This window comes from Gymnoscopelus braueri (genome assembly GCF_963280865.1).
Source record: "Gymnoscopelus braueri genome assembly, chromosome: 4".
NCBI lineage: Eukaryota > Metazoa > Chordata > Actinopteri > Myctophiformes > Myctophidae > Gymnoscopelus > Gymnoscopelus braueri.
Window position 1 is genome coordinate 54,423,558 of NC_137605.1, and position 20,137 is coordinate 54,443,694.

At 40.4% G+C, this 20,137-nt stretch overlaps 1 protein-coding gene across 1 annotated transcript in view; it reads left to right on the top strand.

The window, feature by feature from the left end:
- The window catches only part of iqgap3 (IQ motif containing GTPase activating protein 3), a 37,323-nt gene that overhangs the window by 4,479 nt on the left and 12,707 nt on the right, over positions 1 to 20,137 (top strand). Inside the window, exons 5-25 of the mRNA XM_080425569.1 lie at positions 249 to 325; positions 1,567 to 1,634; positions 2,107 to 2,220; positions 3,410 to 3,588; positions 4,637 to 4,718; positions 5,057 to 5,220; positions 6,037 to 6,124; positions 7,059 to 7,222; positions 7,624 to 7,787; positions 8,691 to 8,806; positions 9,770 to 9,933; positions 11,260 to 11,350; positions 13,307 to 13,474; positions 14,453 to 14,595; positions 15,268 to 15,438; positions 16,318 to 16,401; positions 16,536 to 16,607; positions 16,790 to 16,859; positions 17,896 to 18,104; positions 18,956 to 19,114; positions 19,701 to 19,864. Of these exons, the coding sequence (XP_080281695.1) occupies positions 249 to 325; positions 1,567 to 1,634; positions 2,107 to 2,220; positions 3,410 to 3,588; positions 4,637 to 4,718; positions 5,057 to 5,220; positions 6,037 to 6,124; positions 7,059 to 7,222; positions 7,624 to 7,787; positions 8,691 to 8,806; positions 9,770 to 9,933; positions 11,260 to 11,350; positions 13,307 to 13,474; positions 14,453 to 14,595; positions 15,268 to 15,438; positions 16,318 to 16,401; positions 16,536 to 16,607; positions 16,790 to 16,859; positions 17,896 to 18,104; positions 18,956 to 19,114; positions 19,701 to 19,864 (2,711 nt within the window). The remainder of the gene's footprint in view (positions 1 to 248; positions 326 to 1,566; positions 1,635 to 2,106; positions 2,221 to 3,409; positions 3,589 to 4,636; positions 4,719 to 5,056; positions 5,221 to 6,036; positions 6,125 to 7,058; positions 7,223 to 7,623; positions 7,788 to 8,690; positions 8,807 to 9,769; positions 9,934 to 11,259; positions 11,351 to 13,306; positions 13,475 to 14,452; positions 14,596 to 15,267; positions 15,439 to 16,317; positions 16,402 to 16,535; positions 16,608 to 16,789; positions 16,860 to 17,895; positions 18,105 to 18,955; positions 19,115 to 19,700; positions 19,865 to 20,137) is intronic.

The following is a 20,137-nucleotide window of genomic DNA, read 5'->3' on the forward strand; positions in this document are numbered from 1 at the left end:
GGTTAACATTTAATGAATAGAAGAGGCCTTTAGAAAATATAAAGCTTTATTGATCCTCGGAGGGACATTCTAGTGACATAGCAGCAGCGATAGCATGAAGGTTGAGATGCAGTTAAGATTAGGAGTAAAGAATAAGATGGATATAAAAAGTTTATCAGTTTATTGGTCAATCGATAGGATCAAACCATCAGTAAAGTGATTCATGTGGATTAGAGGTAACCTATCATCTGACTGACTTGTGTTGTCAGCTCTTCCAACCAGAGACGACAGACATCTATGATAAGAAGAACATGCCAAGAGCTATCTACTGTATCCATGCTCTCAGGTCAGTTTAAAACAACTTCAACTATACTACTGTTTACTGTATCCATGCTCTTAGGTCAGTTTAAAACGACTACAACTATACTACTGTTTACTGTATCCATGCTCTTAGGTCAGTTTAAAACAACTACAACTATACTACTGCTGTTAACTGTATTCATGCTCTCACAATCCCTATGCTGGCTTGTGAGTGCCCAGCCAAGCTAGAGGCACCACTGCTAGAAAATAAACCAGAGACTGCAGTGCTGGCTGGGCGAGTTTCTTACATCTCTGCCACACAAACACCTCTCCAATTATGTCATTATTATTTTTTCAACCTAAAAAGTAAAATAATCTCTTGGGGCAGCATACGGAACATTCCTACAAAGTTTCATGAAAACCTGCTAATTCTAATGAGCTAATCTTTGAGTTAGTTAGGAAAAAATTACAGTTAATCTTGTGTTACCAGATGTTTGGCGATCTACACCTACCAAATACACGGCCAACTGGCGGCCCCCACCTTCACTTAATGCAGCCCGCAGGTTAATATCGGAATACTGATATAATTGATTTCAGCTGTTAGAATTGCAAACATGACCCGCTTTAATTACTTCAGTCTATGTTAGTAGCTTAATGACTAGTATTAAAATGCTATTGTCTTTTTTATGTCCAATGTATTTGTACTGTATTTAAGTTCATAAAGTATAAGTATAACTAAATGCATTTGAAATTAAATAAAACATTTTCAGGATTCCAATTAAAAATAGCAAAAATAGCAGATCTACAAGCTCAAAACGCGTCGCAGTGCTACTTTTATCCGACAGTATATGCAATGTGGCCCTCAGGAGTGAGTGTGGAAATATAGTTGCCCACCCCTGTCCTACCAAATACGTCTGGGGACATAAAAATCCACAGCTGCTGCTAACATCCCTACGCCCACTGCTTTTGAAACTAAACCTGCCACCGCCCTAATATGAAGGACCGCCCTAATGACTTTGGATCGGTTCTGTCCACAAATCCATGGCCAAATACATATACATTTGGGGGTCTTTAACATGAAAATGTTTAAAACTCTGATTTAGAGACTGACTTGTAATAACTTGAGTCTAGATTATGGCATTCTGCCAAATTGCTACAGGCAGGGTAAATATGCAGCTATACAACTGCAACAACCTCTTGTAATTATGAATGTATTGTTTGGCAAGTTCTGTATACTGTAAATCAGTTGTGATGTTTGGTAAAACAAATACTATTTGTTGTCTCCAGCCTGTATCTGTTCAGAAGGGGACTGGCTCCTCAGATCCATGACCTCTATGGGAAGGTCAAATTCACTGGTAAATAAAATGACACTTCTGATAAACTATCCATGAATCCATAATGATGAACTAGCTACAGACACCAGACTAATACTAGTAATGTTTCGTAATGGCAAAACCAGTTTGTACAAAATGTTACTTTACAATCCAAGATGCACTTTTAAAACATACATTTATTTACAGTTTCTCATGATCACATTACAGTGTATGTTTCTGCAGATATATATTAACACATTATCATATATGAATATACAGATGTACATTAAAACACTTCATATTAGCATAGGAATGCAGGTACATCAAAACATCATAAATGGATGTATACAGATGTGCATAACATTGTATAATATGCATGTACAGATATACATACACACATAATATATTATGCAGGTACAAATGTATGCATTAAAACATGATACACATGTACAGAAGTACATTTAACACATCAGCATATTGACATGAACATTTGTTATGTTTTAATTGTCTCCAGAGGAGGAGATTAATAACATGAAGGTGGAGCTTGATAAATATGGCATCCAGATGCCCGCCTTCGGTAAGATTGGTGGAATCCTGGCCAATGAGCTGTCAGTGGACGAGGCTGCTGGTAGGTAGTCGTGTTTAAATAACTTGTTTATTCACGTTGTTCACTTGAACTTAAGTTAAAGGTAGGGTAAGTGACATCTTTTGGTATTTTTTGTTAAAAAGGTTAAAGTACTATATTCTGATGGTAATCATTGCTACAGAGTGTTTGTTGGGTCACAGGGGTCTCTCCAGCTCTTTAGTAAACAGAATATAGTACATTTTCAGGTAGGTGACAACATTTAAGCCAATCAGGAGAGAGCACTGAAAATGCATTTTCTGTTTAATAAAGAGCTGGAGAGACATGGAGACTCCTTTTACGGAACAAACACTCTAATAGCAATGAGAATATAGAGCTATTTAACACTTATTTTTAACCAAAGTAAATCACTTACCTACCTTTAAAATTATTTCAGATTAAAACCACTTCCAGTGTTGTAATCACAAGGAACGCAAATTTGTTAAAGCTGCAACGCATAACTTTTTTCAGTGAATAGAACGTCATTTAGACCAAACTTTAGAGTATGTTAATACAATATAAATAAAACTGCTGTTGGTCTACCAGATCCTGTAGTCAAGTAGGACATCTACTGGTCGACAAGAGGTGTTGCATGATTAAAATGCAATAACCCCTGCATTAAGGCAGGGGTTCTCAACCTGTGGGACAGGTCCCCACATGATTTGGCGGGGGCGGTCCCAAGATGACAGTGAAGTGACAATTTAAGGACTTTTAAGACAAAAAAAAAACGTAATCGGCAAACTACTATAAAAACTGGTCAAACATTGGCTAAATTGTCAAATAATATAAGACGGAGGCAAAAACTGTGAAAATAGCAGATCTACAAGCACACAAGCCTCGCAACAGTATTTATCTGTGGAACTGAGTCAAACTGTAATGCCTCAACTCAAATACCTATGATTATTTTGGGGGGTCCCCTGTTCAAATATGATTATTTTGTGGTCTCCCCAGTTCAAATATGATTATTTTAGGGGGTCCCTAGTTCAAATATGATTCTTTTGGGGGGTCGCGGCCTGAAAAGGTTGAGAACCACTGCATTAAGGAAAGGCATGAGACCCGGGCTTGAAACCAGGGTTAGGACATGAAAGTTACGGATTCGTTTTTGTTAAAACACTTTGTAAACAATTTGTTTGTAAAACAATTGCCACGTAAACGCAGGGAATTATAACTAAATAGTGTTTTATTGTGTTTCCAGTCCATGCTGCGGTCATAGCCATTAACGAGGCCGTAGAGAGAGGAGACGTGAAGGTCACAGCGGCAGCCCTGAACAACCCCAATGCTCTGCTCACCAGCCTGCAGGGGGCGCTGATGGCCGTCTACCAGGAGATGCTACACCAGGCCAGGGCTCATAAGAACACCTCTCTGTCCAGACGGGTACGATTTGGTTCCAAAATACACATAAACAAGGTGCAGTGGTGTAAAGTAACTAAGTACGTTTACACAAGTAGAGTTTTGAGGTATTTTTTTTACTTTACTGAAGTATTTCCAATTTTCAGTACTTTTACTTCTATTCCACTACATCTCAGAGGCAAATATTGGACTTTTACTCCACTACAATTATTTGACATCTTTAGTTACTTTCAGATTTTGATTATTATTACAAAACACAGAGTATAACACTTCAGCCCTATATTGATTTCGGCCATTTGAAAATAGCCGTTCTACAAGCTCACAATGCGTCGCCATGCATTTTGAACATGTGAAATGGGACATTCTGCATAATGAGTACTTTCTACATTTGGTACTTTAAGTACGGTAGTACATTTTGATACCAATACTTTTTTACTTTTACTTTTGTAAATTTTGAATTCCAGACTTTTACCTGTTAAGGAGTATTTCTACATTGCAGTATTGATACTTTTACTTAAGTAAGAAATATGAGTACTTTTTACACCACTGATAAGGTGTCCGATTGGATGTGAAGGCAGCATTGTCCAACAATGGGGTGGGTGGGATTAAGACCTGACTTGTCATCTTACTGCTAGTCAGAATGAGCTCAGGCGTGGCAATATGTTGCATACTCCAATATGCTGCTCTATTTTAATATCAATAGGATGGATACGTTTTATGGCTGCAATAACTATTTTTATTTTCACTATTGATTGTATTAAATTCCTATTTTTTATTATATCTGTGCGATTAATTTAGGCCCTAAAATCTAAGTAAAATAAGTACGGGCCATCATCTGCATGGTATTGGTAGTGGGTTGGAAATTTAACCCTGCGCCGACACCAGATGCAAAGATGGATTTATTTTTATGATAATATGATAAATATTTTTTATGAATATGATGCTAATTCTGGATTTAGTTTTCATGGCTGATAACCGACATTCATTAATGGTTAATTTAACCATTAACCGATAAAGATTAAAATGCACCATTTAGAATGGAGTTGATGCGGTGATGTTTTGTTTTCTCCAGGCTAATGGTTGTGTTGAGAAGGACATCTATGAGGAGTACCTGACTCAAACTGAGATCCAAGACAACCTCAACAAAGTCAACTGTAAGAAACACACTTTATAGACTTTGTAGTTCATTATATATTAACTATATAAATATCTAATTATGTAGTAGTAGCAATAGTACGGTACAATACAGTAGTCTACAGTTCAGTTTATTACATATTTAATACATAGTATGTAGTAATGGTTCATTACTGATTTTGTAGGTAATACACAGATTTTCTCTTAGTGTGAAAGCCCCAAATCACATCTCTATACATCACTGCACTCAGCCAACTCACCCAGCTGAAAGTGTAATGGTTTCTTTGGGGAAAAGAAAGATATCATTCATGTGATATTTCCTTTGCATTTTTCAAACAGTTTGTGTGTATGTGTCCAGTGCGTGCAGCGATAGAGCAGGTGGATGATGCGGTGGAATATGGAGATGAGTTGGCCCTCCTCTCTGCCCTGCAGTTGCCCTGCTTGGCCCTCAGGGGCCTCCGTACTGACCACGGCCCCTGGTACCTGGAACAGCTGACTACAGACAGAGAACAGAAGGCTCTGGTTAGTGGAAACACACACTAGAGACAATTATTATGCAATTTGAGAATTAATAACAATTAATTGTTGCATATAATTGCAATGGTGACCATGAGGTTTGAAAACAGATTTATTTTCAGTGTCCAATCTTGAATTTGTTTCTCATGTACGAAGCTGTGCTAGATAGATCTGCTATGTTGCATGCAGTGTTAGTCAACTTTCTGTCACTTCCTACTCTGTGATCGCTTATGTTGTGACTCAATATCACACAACACGGATGACACTTATTTTACATTTCTATTCTGTATAATAGTCAGCTTCAACATCTTAAATGTTGGTCCCACACTTCTATTGTGTTTGGTTGCTTGGTCCTACAACTGACGTTGATGAGTGGCGATGCTGTGTAAACGTTGAACAGAATTTAACTTAGATGCAGTCTTTCCCTTATTGGTACCTATGAGCAAGCAGATGTGATCTGTAACTATGCAATGTGATCATTGGTATAGGTATTGAACACGCACGCACACACAGACAGACAGACAGACAGACAGACAGACACACACACACACTCACTCCATTGCAGACAACTGAATGCACTACAATATACTGCCTACTCTGTACCCCAATAATATAGAAACAACAAAACAACACATAACACTGTTGTGTTGTGTTATGTGTTGTTATGGTATGTTTTGTTGTTTCTATTGGGGTTGTTGTGTTGTGGTTCTATATTGTGATGTGTTGTGGTAGTAAATTGTGTTGTGGTTGTATATTGTGTGGTAGTTGTTGTTTTGTGTTGTAATGTAGATGTACATAATATTGTTTCATGTTGCGTGGTAGGATGCAGGTTGTGTGGATCCTCTAGAACCAGCAGAGCTGCAGCAGTCTGTGACCACAGCCAACCAGGAAGCTCAGCACAACAGAGAAAGTAAGAACAACAACAACAACACAGTCAAAGTAATGCAAAAACAACCCATCTGATGAGATACATACATACTTACAGTACAATCAAAGTGTAAATGTAAACAACCGACTGGATCTGTCTTATCAGATAGTTGCAACTCAGAGAGGGAAGTCTTGTCTTCATACTGCCATAAGGCATTTGAATCCAGAAACGTTCTGATGGCATGTATACTGTACCATGTTAAATACTGTACAGTTGTTGTACACTGAATTATGTGCACCTTGCACGTGTATACTATACAGTTATGCATGTAACACAAACGACTATACACTGAGTGCATTATGTGTGTGTGCACGTTGTACATACATACTGTGTAGTTGTGTGTGGTGTATGTTGATGTAACGTTGGAATAAAACATATGACATTAAATAAACATCGACTGACTGAAAATAATAATAAGTTATATAAGATCATATTTAATATGCACACACATACACACTTGTGTGTGTATGTGTGCATATTAAATATGATAATATGCATGTGTGTGTGTAGACTGTATATGAGATATAGCCACACATGCACACGCGCCCACTGTAATTATGAGGAAATGTTTTGTATACTTTTGGGAATATCATTCTGGATATGAGAAGAATGTCAATACTTTATGCGTAAGAAGAAAAATACCCGTTTGACTCTGAGGAAGATGCAAGTCGAAATGACACTGACCCCTGCAAAATAACAAAACGTGAAGACTCAGTCGAGTGCTCCAGTATTTTATTTGGGTATTCTCTTTTGAAGTGCCCAGGTATTCTTCTTCTTATTCAAGTTGTCCCTGTTGAGCACCGCCACCGAGCCCTTCTACCCTTAACTGGCTGAAGCGCGTTGGACTTCTCTTTGTGACTTTTAATACTTTGTGTGTGTGTGTGTGTGTGTGTGTGTGTGTGTGTACTGTGTACAGTGCAGGTAGCAGTAGATCTGGTCAACATGGCGTTGCGAGGCGGTGACCCCAGACAGACGGTCAGAGCTCTGATGAACCCAGACGCTCGGCTTCCTGACGTGTTCCCCTTTGCAGCCACGCTGTACCACACCCAGCTGCTGACGCTAACGCAACGTAGCACACAGGTACACTACACCAGTACTTCTCCAACTGTTTTTGTGCCATGGACCCCCAAATTGATATGCATTTGGCCGTGGACCCCCCCCCCAAAAAAAATCAGAACGATTCAAAATGTTCCAAACATTTTCGATATTTCGATATTTCAAAAATAGCAGATTGTACATCTGCTATTTTTGAATAGCCAACGTATAAATGAATAAAGTGGTTATAATGATTGTGATGCTACGTTAACTACTTTTGCTGGGGACCCCTTGGAACCCCCCCAAGGACCCCTGGGGGTCCCCGGACAGTGCCCTTGATGTGCACTTTATACATACATACTTGAACTAAGACCACTGGGTGGGGGGGCAATATTTGGATATAATGCATGCTAAAAGTGTTGAATGTTACTTCTCTGTGCCACCAGGGTGCGCTGCAACAGGAAGACCTGTATGTGGCCGTGGAGATGCTGTCAGCGGTGGCCCTCATCAACCAGGCACTGGAGGCCAGAGATGTAGGAGCATTCTGTGTTGCTCTGGAGGACAGCTCTGCTGCCGGTCTCACTGATGTAGATGACACCTTACTGCAGAGGTCTGTCTGTCTGTCTGTCGTAAATGACACATTACTACAGAGGACTGTCTGTCTTGTCTGTCTGTCTGTCTGATGTAAATGACACATTACTATGAAGGTCTGTATGTACAGTATGTATATATTAGAGTTCTCAAATTCTGCCCAAATCCGACCCAGCGTTTTCGGTCCGGGCCGGGCCATAAATCTATGCTAATTAGTCGGGCCTCGGGTTCCGTGAAGAAAAAAAAGAAAACAAAAATCGAGTACCCCCAAAAAATTAATTTCAACTGCCCTTAGCGGCCTATTGGTAAGGCCGACGGAAATGGTTTGTCGCCGTCCGACCTTCCTAGCCCGTGTTATTAAAGAAAAACGGGCGACAAATAATGGCCAAAACTCGGCTAAAGTGGCCGTTTTCAAGATGTTTTGGCCATTATCGCTGGAACGGAAGGTCCAATCTGTTCAATTCAAAGCTTGTTGGATGCATGACTTTGAGGACATTAAGCAAATAATGACACATTTTCTGGGTTTTCGGGCCTAAAAGTATGGTAATTGTTCCCAGTAGGGCCCAGTTAGGGCCGGGCCTTCATTTTCAGGCCTGTTGAGAACTCTAGTATACTGTATATTATGTAACGCCTGGGATTCTAACCTGGGTCTCCCGCGTGGAAAGCCAACATCTTAGGCTTTTGTTGTTATAGGCAATGGTTTCTGTTTGTGTCTGACATGAGTGCAGGTTGTCCCCTGGCCGGCCCACCCACCCACCTGTTTTTAATATAGAATACATAGATGTGTAATGTTCTGTGTTATTGAATATACAGTAGATGTCTAATGTTCTGTATTATTGAATATTGATGTTTAATCTTTTTTATTTTTGATTGTACATCATTAGTAATGTAATGTGCTGTTACTTTCTTCTTCTTTCTTCAGGTACTTTGAAGAGCTATGCGTTTTAAAGAAACAGGCTGGGCGAAGTCTGCTGACCTGGAACCAGCTGCAGGAAGGAATCACTTTAGTCAACGGCTCTCTACAGAAGGAACACGACCGTACGTCTCAACACATAACTCAACCATACAAGTTTTGTACACACTTCTATCCAACTGCTGAACCTGTAACGTTTAACCTCTACCATCCCTCCACCTCTGCAACTCCTGCTACATTGTGCACGTGCTGTACCCATTTTGCATAGGATATGACATTTAATTCCTGTTGTTCACTGTTGTAGAATAATTATATACTAGGGGTGTTCAACATTTTTCAGGCCAAGGACCCCTTAGCTGAGAGAGAGATGAAGCAGGGACCCCCCACTACATGTATAAGATTGTGCTGCAGATTAAACTTTTTCATACATTTAATATATAGCTTCATAGACGGCTATATACAGTATGTTTGACAGCACTATCATCAGTGTATGTTAGATTCCTGTGTATTTTCAGACCTTTAACCTCTTAAACCATCAATAGTAAACTTGACCTTTCACTCTGTACTCTGTCTTTCCCTCTACACCAAACCTCTTTGCCACAAATAGCAGATAATAATGTTCCCTTCAGAATAAGGATGCTAGGGCTCAAGTGGTTAATGCAAAACAAAGATTTGGTGGACCACCTGTAGTAACTCTGAGGACCCCCTAGGGGTCCCAGACCTCCTGTTGAAGACCCCCCTGCATTATACTATATTGTTATTATGGTTGTTTATATCTAACTTTTTATATTTTAACATCACTTATAGTACTTATATAATACATTATGATATAACATGATATTTGGTAGCCTGTTGGAGCCAAAGATGTCTCTGCTAGGCCTGATAGCTATTGTTTTCGTTACAGCCTGTCTGTTATGGTTCAGCTTGTTCCTGTAGCAGCTAGTTTAACTACTATGGTCTGAGCCCTGTGCTCCAGGCAGAACTACTTTACCACTGATCTGTGTCAGAATATCGTCTCGACTCCTATTGCCTCATCAATTACTGATTGATCCAGAATGCCACAACACTGTCCTTCCTGTCCCCTGTAGAGGTGGTGGCTATAGGGCTGATAAACCAGGCTCTAAGCAGAGCAGACCCTCAGAAGACGCTGTCCGCTCTGCTGATGCCCTCTGGTGGTCTGGAGGGGGTGCTGCAGAACAACGCGCGGCGTTACCATGAAGTCCTTATCCGCGCCAGGAAGCAGAAAGCCCACGTACGAACATTATTTTGCTATACTATGATAAACGTTTTAAAAGGATCACCGTGGACGTAATCATTCGGAAACTGCTCCTGCTTTGATGTGTAGCTTATGTAAAATACCATTAGATTTTTGGGGGTTTTTAGCTTTTTAGTGGTTGTGTGTTTCACGGATGTCCTTCTGTTATTTGTGTTGTGTTGTGCTGTATTGTATGTCTGGCAAAGCTATGTAATTGTTTTGTGCCTCTTGGTCAGTTCGCACTTGTAAAAGAGACTTTAGTTTCAAAGTGATTTTACTGGTTTAAATAAAAAAGGTTATACCGGTACTAATAATATACTGTACTGCACGTACATAACAAACGTGCACGTTATGGCTAAGCCACTTTTTACACTTAAAAACTTTGTTGGAAATATTTGGGGTCCTTCAAATAATGTTCATATCATAAAGTAGGGGACACATCCACATCTGTTTTAGTCATGTGTGAATGAAGCATGAAATATTGTGAGCTTCTGCATCCATTGAAATAGAGATGATTAAATTGAATAGACTCTATGCACAGCAGCCACATTGGAAAGAAATTGGGCCTGTGTTACCAATGATACAATGAAGGCTCTGTTCCATTCTGGTCAAACAGAGTCAGGGTGCTGATATTGTGCATGTTGGCTCACTGGAAACACTCTGCTACACCAGTGGGTCTCAAAGTGTGGTCCAGGGATAGATTGATTGATTGATTGATTGAATACTTTATTAAACAGAAATGTAAACAGCACAAGGTACAGTCAGACATTAGGCTAAAATGATAACAAAAAAAAGTCCAGGGGACTTGTTTCCATTGTGGTCCTATGTATTCAATTACAAATATAAGATACTATGTACAAAGGAGAGAAAAGGGAAACAAATTAAGAATTTGGCAGTGAATGCCACCTCCTTTCTATGGGAAAAATGTGTTTACCTCCCCTAGGACCCTCATGGTTCCTTGAGGGGGTTCCAAAAGCTCTCTTACGGTTGTGTAACTCTGAGTGTACAAATGGTTCCATTTGTACACTCATAGTTATGGGGGTCCTTCAACATTTTTAAGTTTGAGAACCACTGTGCTACACTAAATGAAACGGAGCCTTAATTAGTATAACTGGTAACAACTGTGAAGGAAGTAAGGAAGAGGCCCAAATGCTTTCCGCAAATATGGCTGCTGTGTTGAGCCTATTGGAACAATGTGCAAACTCTTCTAAAAGTTTGACCACCCGGCTTTAGTGATTATTGATGCTGTATTGTGTGGTTTCATTTAGTTCAGTTTTTCACCTTTCTAAAGTTGTTTGTGTTCTTCTGACTGTCCAATCACAGGAGAGCGGTGACTCTGGAGCTGAGCTGTGGTTGGACGAAATCCAGGAAGGCGTGACAAGAGCCAATCAGGAGACTCAGAAGGCTCTGAAGAGTGAGTCAGCCGTTTATATTGGTCCATTATGTGGTTCTGAAATAACATTTATTTTATTCAGTTTTATTTTTAATCAGTCATTTTACCCATAATCCATCTGAACTGTCAAGAAATTTTATCGCAGTCATAATTTAATTACAGAGAAAGGGACGGGTGGTGCCAAATCAAAGAAAATAAGACCAATTACCCAATAACTGAATAAATAATAAATAAATAACTATACCTAAACAAAACAATGTGCCACAAAAACCTTCATACTCTCTCTTAACTATCAAACAAAAAGTAGAGTGTTTGGCACTCACCTCTAATTCCTTTGGTGTTTAAAAGAAAACACTTGTAAGTGCAGTGTAGAGGGGTACCCCATTCTAATTTCTTACCTATCCTTTCCCGTATAATAACAGAAATGTCTTGACAAACAGACTAACAGCCGTGGGTTACACAACTACGGTAAGCAACCAGACCAACCAGTAGGGGTCAGCAGTAACAGGGACACCATGGGGGGAATTGGCATAACGGCTAAATCAGGAAGAATATGTAAAGAAAAGATCTATGGATAAACAAAACAGACACAAAGGTGTCCTTACAATCATTTTCCTCTCCCACTCCGAGTTCTTCTTTACAAGCATCTGTTTCCTGAAGTCCTCTTCCATAAAGGCTTCCTTTGAAGCATCTTTGTTTCTTTCTACATTAATTCCTGATAGAGATCCCCTGGGCGTAAGTTTCTATTCTTTGTCTTTTTACTTTTCTATGTTATTCTTTGAGTTCTCCATCAGTCATGGATTCCAGTTCCCACCTGATGTCGTGTGGGAGTCCAGACTGCTCCAGACCGTACTGAATAACCGCCACATTGCATTATGTCTTCAGACTAGGACTTAAAGGTTTCATGACGTTCAGTTTTACCACACATTAAAAGTCTTTGTCATGGTCCTTCAAACGTGGATAGAAAGTTTTAACCAAAAATTCCACTCCATTGATCCATGGCAGGTGTTTTTCTCTCACATTTCTAAAGCCTTTTCAACTGCAATGAAAAAAGAAATCTTTGCCTGCGGGTGTCGCTGGTGAGGGATTTTGCCTGTCAATCATCGCCTCTGCTCCCCCCCCCCCCCCAAAGTAAAGGATAGGGGAGGGGAGGGGCGAGGAGGAGAGTGGGCGGGATTAATCGGCTGTGACCTCACTGCCGAAGGGCCAAGCTCAGATTACTTTTCAGCCTAATTATTCAGAAAACCCCAGACCACAGAAAATCCACTGAATGTTCAAAGTTAAGATTTTTGGGTGTAATTGAGGTCATAAAACCCCAAAAAAACAATACAAAATAAAAAAAAGTGAAAATGAATGTCATAGAACCTTTAAGACTAATATGTACCACCGTTCTCAAAAACAATTACACTTGAATGACCCCCAGTTATTTTATGTATTAGAGCCACGGACCCCCGTAACTCAGAGACCGTGCAATTACAGGCCCATTTGGTTCCATTTGTACGCTCTCTGAGTTACAGACCTGTAACCCTGTATACCATTGGTTCTCAAAGTTGGGTCCGGGGACCCCCAGGGGTCCTTGAGGGAGTTCCAGGGGGTCCCCAGCTAAATGAAGGATAGTTAGGAACCAAATGGACCCTTATGGGTCTGTAACTCTCAGAGTTAAATTAACCCTAACCCTTACTATATAAATTTGGGTCCCAGAGATAGAAATACCATTAAATGGGGGTCCGTAGCCTAATGCATGTCAAACTGGGGGTCCTCTTGAAATTAAAATGGTTGAGAATCACTGGTAGCTAGCAGTGACAAATCTTCTCTTATGGGGGTCCCTGGCATATCTTTTGAAATGGGGGTCCGCGGGCTAATAAGTGTCAATTTGGGGGTCCTTGAGAACCACTGCTATATACGAAGTATGTGTACAAAGTATATGAAAAGAATGTAGGCATTGAAAACACAATATGTCTCCCATCATGTTTCCAGCGTCTCTGGCTGTAGCAGCAGTAAACCAGGCAGTGAAGGAAGGGAAAGCAGCTCAGACAATGCGAGTCCTGAAGCTACCAGAGGTGGCGCTGCAGCGGCTGGCGTCAGACTGTGCCGTTGGATACCAGACTGCACTCACTGCCCTACTCAGAGATAAGACTCAAGGAGGTTTGCTCAGCTTTGAAATACAAATATAAAAACAACTTGAGTTAAAGGTAGGGTAAGTGATTTTCTTTGGTTAAAATAAGTGTTAAATAGCTCTATATTCTGATAGTACTCATTGCTATAGAGAGTTTGTTCAGTAACACGGGTGTCTCTCATGTCTCTCCAGCTCTTGGAGAGACAGAAAATGCATTCTCAGGTTGGGATACCAATTTTATCCAATCAGGATCGAGACCTCAATCAGGATACAGATTAAAGGAGTTGTTCACCCAAAAAACTACGTATTTTCCATCAATTACACACCCCATGAAGCGGGTGGCTGCTCAGTAAGAGACTCAATTGAGTCTTCGGCGGTCATCAAATTATTGGCTTAGGAATGCGACAAAAACAAAATCTCCATGAAATCATGGCTTCATGGGACATGTAATTGATAGAAAATAAGTATTTTTGGGGGGGTGAACTACTCCTTTAAACAAGTGAAATTGTAAGTGATGAAATGAGCAGACACAATTGGAACTGGAACACAATAAAAAATTAAGCTGATAAATGGGTACTCTCTCCTGATTGGCTGAAATTGTGTCACCTACCTGAAAATGCATTTCCTGTTTTCTGAGCTGGAGAGACAGGGAGACTCCTGTTAATGAACAAGCACTCTATGGCAATGATTACTGTCAGAATATAGAACTTTAACCTTTTAACAAAATGCTTTTTGTTTTAACCAAAAAATATCACTTGCACTACCTTTTTAAGCTGTGAATTATAATCTACAGTATATCACAAACATTTAATGGAATCAGTAAATTATGATTGCTTATGAATACATAAGGATAGCCTCGTAATCGCATTTGCATTTGATTTCATGAGGGGGGGGTTTACGAGGCTAACATAAGGACAGACAACTTGACCAATAGGAATCATGCTTCTGTGTGATAACGTATTGTTTGGATGCAAGAGGAGTTTTCAGTTCTTCTCTGTGTTGTCCAGGTGATAACAGGAGTCCATGGTCTCGCACCGTCACAGAGGATGGAGGGACGTATTATTTCCACATGTCAAAGCTGGAGGGGTTCTGGGACAAACCTTCAGGGTTCGTACAGAACAGCCTGTTCCTGAGTCACAGTGAAATCCAGGTTAGACAACATTGTTTATAATCCATCCGAACTGCATTTACCCACAAGCCCACAGTGTTTATGCGGTCATGACAAACCTGGAAAAGCAATGGAATTTGAATAGAGACTTTTCCGGTCCTGGACCAGTTTTGGAAAATTATAAAAAAAAGAAAAGTCATGGAAATTAGTTTTATTCATATTTTAATGTCATTCATAAAACAAAAAAGTGCCCTAAACAGGCTTTCTTGCATGTCAAGGTAATGCTCTGGTCTACTTTGCAGATTTAGATTATTATCACAAAACATACATTAACCACTTTAGCCCTATTTTATACCTAGGCTATTTGAAAATAGCCGATCTACCAGCTCGCAACGTGTCGCATCGCGACGTGTTGTGAGGTTGTAGATCTGCTATTTTCAAACATTTTAGTACTTTTACTTTTGATACTTTAAGTATATTTCGATACCAATCCTTTTGTACTTTTAATCAAGCAGATTTTTTATTCCATACTTTTACTTGTAAAAGAGTACTTTTACATTTGATACTTTTACTTAAGTAAAACATTTGAGTACTTTTTCCACCACTGGTACTAATCTGGTACTAATAGTGACTTTTCCTTCGGTGGAACTGATTGTGTGTGTGTGTGTGTGTGTGTGTGTGTGTGTGTGTGTGTGTGTGTGTGTGTGTCTACAGGCGGTTGTGGGCAGTGTCACTGCTTCCCACACCAGAGAGGGCCAGTGGAAGGCTAACGAGTGGCTGGTTGTCCGACTCCAGGCCAGAGCCAGAGGGTACCTGCTGAGACAGAGGCTGGGAGCGCGCCTGCACTACCTCAACTCACAGCTGGCTGCTGTCGTCACAATACAGGTTGCTTTATGCTTTATTTATTTATTGTTATTATTAGAACAAATGTATCACATACACAGCCTTGCTTGATTCGCCCTGCATGAGGGGTGATAAAAAACCTCAGAGGGTGATAATCTTGCATTAATTGGTCAGCTCAGCTGACCAGTAAATTCCTACAATTATGTACACTTAAAGGGATATTTAACTGGGGTCATTTTAACGTCTACTCAGGCTTTTGTGATTTGTGACCCCCAGACAGTTTTTAAGTTGCTTGATTCAGTATTTAGATGTTTGATATTCATTCTATCAGACACACCCCCTTCCTATACACAAATCCACGGAGCGCTGCCCTGTGCGCAGCCATTGCTGCGGTGTCAACGCTCCGCGAACGCGACACCGCAGCAATGGCCGCCTACAGGCAGCTACAGGCAGCGCGTCTGTGGATTCGTGTATACAAACCATTGTAACGTCAAACTCCATTTTAACCATGTTAGATTAATTGAAAACACATGTACTTGGTTCTGGTGACTGATATTGGCCTTCTGATGGGTGAGGGGGCCGTGTTTTTTCAATTAGCCTTTTCTTTTTTTCTTTCTTTTTTTTTTTGGGGGGGGGGGGGTGAGATGACATGACTTGAATAGACAGTGTCTATATTACTATTATCATAATTAATAATCCTATACTACCCAACGTACAGGTTGTTGCTGTACTAGTCAGTTTGGCAAACTAAAATGGTATATAATGTGTATGTAAATGTGTTGTGGTGAAATATTAAATTATCTTCCTCAAATTGTAAAATCTGACAAAGGCTGACTTGTTGTTGTTGTTAGATTGATCGTATAAGTGTGTGTGTGTGTGTGTGTGTGTGTGTGTGTGTGTGTGGTGTGTGTGTGTGTGTAGTCTCACTGGAGGAGACATGTCCTGCAGAAAGCATACAGACAGAGACTAAAGCATCTCTACTACAACTGGAGGGCAGTTGTCAAGGTAATAGCACTACACAATGCACACAGTACAGCATGACACATAACATAACCTAGTACACACACACTGACTGTCTATCTGTGTATTTCTCTCTCTCACACACAAACACATGCTGACTGTGTCTGCCTCACACACAGATCCAGTCGTTTGTGAAGATGTGGTTGACTCGCAGCAAGTACCTGTCTCGCCTCCGCTTCTTCAAGTGCAATGTAAGTCTGTTTTTACTGGGACCAGTGTTTACTGAGAAAAAGGATGTGATAGAACACACACACACACACACACACACACACACACACACACACACACACACACACACACACACACACACACACACACACACACACAATAGTCCATAAGGTGTTTAAGATGTTGTGTTTCTGTTTGACCACAGGTGGGCGCCATCATAAAGATCCAGGCTTTCTTCAGAGCAAACCGAGTCAGAGAGGATTACCGCCTGCTGGGTGAGTGACTGGACACACACACACACACACACACACACACACACACACACACACACAGTCACACACACACACACACACACACACACACGTTTGTTTTATTATACTTGTGTGAGGACATCAATATTTAAGACGGCAATTTTATGAAAGCCATTTTGAAGATTTTCTGGCATTTTTAACCGTAAGCCTAAAGCCAAAAAATAGCCAACCTAGTTGTGAGTTTGTAGATCGGCTATTTTCCGGTGCACGACACCAGCGCAGAACTAAGTTTAAATCGAGCATAACTCTATTCCTAATCTTCTAAGTCTAAACCAAACATCTAAATGTCTAATCCTAAACCCAATTGTAAATGTAGTTTTAAAATCTTATACAAAATCTTTTAAAACAATTTTTCTATTTCAATGTCTATTTCTCATATTCTACTATTTGGTCCTCGCAAGTATAGTGAACACACACACACACACACACACACACACACACACACACACACACACAGCACTAGGCCTGTCACAATTATCCCATTCAATCTGGGAATATCTGTGTCCTTTTAAGATTCCTTTGGCTATTTAAAAAATTGCAGATTTACAAGCTCATAGCTATGAGCTTGTAAATCTGCTATTTTTTGAAAAATCATGAAAATGTGTGCAAATCTTTTAATATACAGTGTATATTTTTTTTGTAAAACACATTTGTAAAATATTTTGTTCCACGGACCCCCAGAATCAAAGATTTGAGTTACAAATGTTATAAAAATATATATATTATTCAAAGATTTGCACAAATGTTCGCGATTTTTTTTTTAATAGCCAAAGACATCTAAAATGACAGATGCGTTATTACATAATGGCAATTATTTTAGATAATGGCAATAATTTTGCATCATCGTCATAATCATCACACACACACACACACACACACACACACACACACACACACACACACACACACACACACACACACACACACACACACACACACACACTCAATAACTGCTGCCATGAGTCTATAACGTCTTGTTCCTCTCCATGGTCCGGCCCAGTCCACTCGGACGTGCCCCCTCTGGGCGTGGTCAGGAAGTTCTGTCACCTGTTGGACCAGGGGGACAGTGACATCAGACAGGAGGCGGAGCTACTGAGGCTCAGACAGGACATGACCCTGAGTCTGCGAACCAACAAACAGCTGGAATCCGACCTGAGCGAGCTTGACCTGAAGATAGGACTACTGGTCAGAAACAGAGTTACACTACAGGTTAATATTATTATTATTATTATTATATGTGTTTATTATTATTTTACTAGACCTGAAGGTAGGATTACTTGTCAGGAACTGTTTCTGTTATTGTTAGCATTCTTGACTTCAATAATACACTATAACCTCTTGTATCCATATTCTAACCTTTTGTGTTTTTTCATAAATTAATGCCCTATTTGATCATACTACAGCGTCACACCAAAGTAGCAAAAGTAGCAGATCTATAAGCTCAAACGCGACATGTTTTGAGCTTGTAGATCTGCTACTTTTACTATTTTTGAACCTTGAACCTTGAAAAGTACATATGAGGTTTCCACCCCGATAGAGACGATATCCATCCGTCCCATACATGAATTTAGATTTAATTGGATTTAATAATAATAAAAAAACAATGTATTCTAATCTGACAATACTATACTAGTGATACACTGAAAGTGATACACTGAAAGCTAAACAAATATGTGCAATGATTATTTTTTATGTCTAGTTGTTGTTGTAGTAGTATTATAATGGTAGTAGTATTGTATTAGTAGTCTTATAATAATAGTAGTGGTTATTATATTTATTATTTATATTAGCAGTCTAAGCTGCAGTAATAAAGGTATTAGCTGTGTACCTGTAAATGTTTAATGCTTTTCACCCAGAGATTAATACCTGGCCCTCGGTATTAACACTGTGTGTGTGTGTGTGTGTGTGTGTGTGTGTGTGTGTGTGTGTGTGTGTGTGTGTGTGTGTGTGTGTGTGTGTGTGTGTGTGTGTGTGTGTGTGTGTGTGTGTGTGTGTGTGTGTGTGTGTGTGTGTGTGTGTGTGTGTGTGTGTGTGTGTGTGTGTGTGTGTGTGTGTGTTAGGAGGTGGTGTCTCACTGTAAGAAGTTGACCAGGAAGACGAAGCAGCAGCTCACTGAGCTGATGTCTGTGGAGAGAAACAACAAAGGAGGACTGAAGGCTCTGAGCAAACACCGCCGAGAAACCCTGGAGGCCTACCAGCACCTCTTCTATCTTCTGCAGGTTAGACATGCAATATAAATGTCTACCGCAGGTTATACATCCATCCATATTCATATCTACTGCAGGTTATACAATATGTACATCAGTTTATAAATACAATATACTTATCCACTGCAGGCTAGTATACGTCCATATTAATGGGAAGCCGGACGGGGAGGGTGATATGTGTCACTGCACGTACTCTTAGGGGCTGACGCGGCACCTGTCAGCGGGGAGTGTTGGGCGGGAGGAGTACGACAAAGGCTCTATGTCCTCCCGGTGGGGGCTCCTCACTGGTAGGTGATCCAGTAGGATCACACAGAAATATGTGTGGGGAGGAATCATTTGGCATAACGACTAAATTGGTTATGTTTGTTTTGTTTTTGAGCGATGTTTAGGTGAAACCTGACTATGGATGTTTTGTTTATACATTGTGTGTGTGTGTGTGTGTGTGTGTGTGTGTGTGTGTGTGTGTGTGTGTGTGTGTGTGTGTGTGTGTGTGTGTGTGTGTGTGTGTGTGTGTGTGTGTGTGTGTGTGTGTGTGTGTGTGTGTGTGTGTGTGTGTGTGTGTGTGTGTGTGTGTGTGTGTGTGTGTGTGTGTTCACAGACCCAGCCAATGTACCTCGCTCACCTCATCTTCCTGATGCCCCAAACTAAAACCACTCGTTTCCTGGACTCCGTCATCTTCTCTCTGTTCAACTACGGATCTGACTGCAGAGAGGCCTACCTGCTGCTGCAGCTGTTTACCACTGCTCTACGATACGAGATAAAGTAATTAACACGCTGTTTATTACTGCCCTACAACATGAGATAAAGTAAACAACATTTAGGTGCAGGGTCCTTATAGAACGCCTTTTGAGTTGGCAGTGCCAGTCTTCCATGTATTTCTATGATGAACGCGTGCTGGTGCGCTCCTCTACCCAGCGACGACCATCGCACTTCAGCGCACCTGGCGTTTTTTGGTGCAGCACCCCCTAGGCGCTTCAAGCTGGAAACAGTTAAACTTTTGGAAAGGAGCGCCGGTCATTTGATCCTCCTGATTGC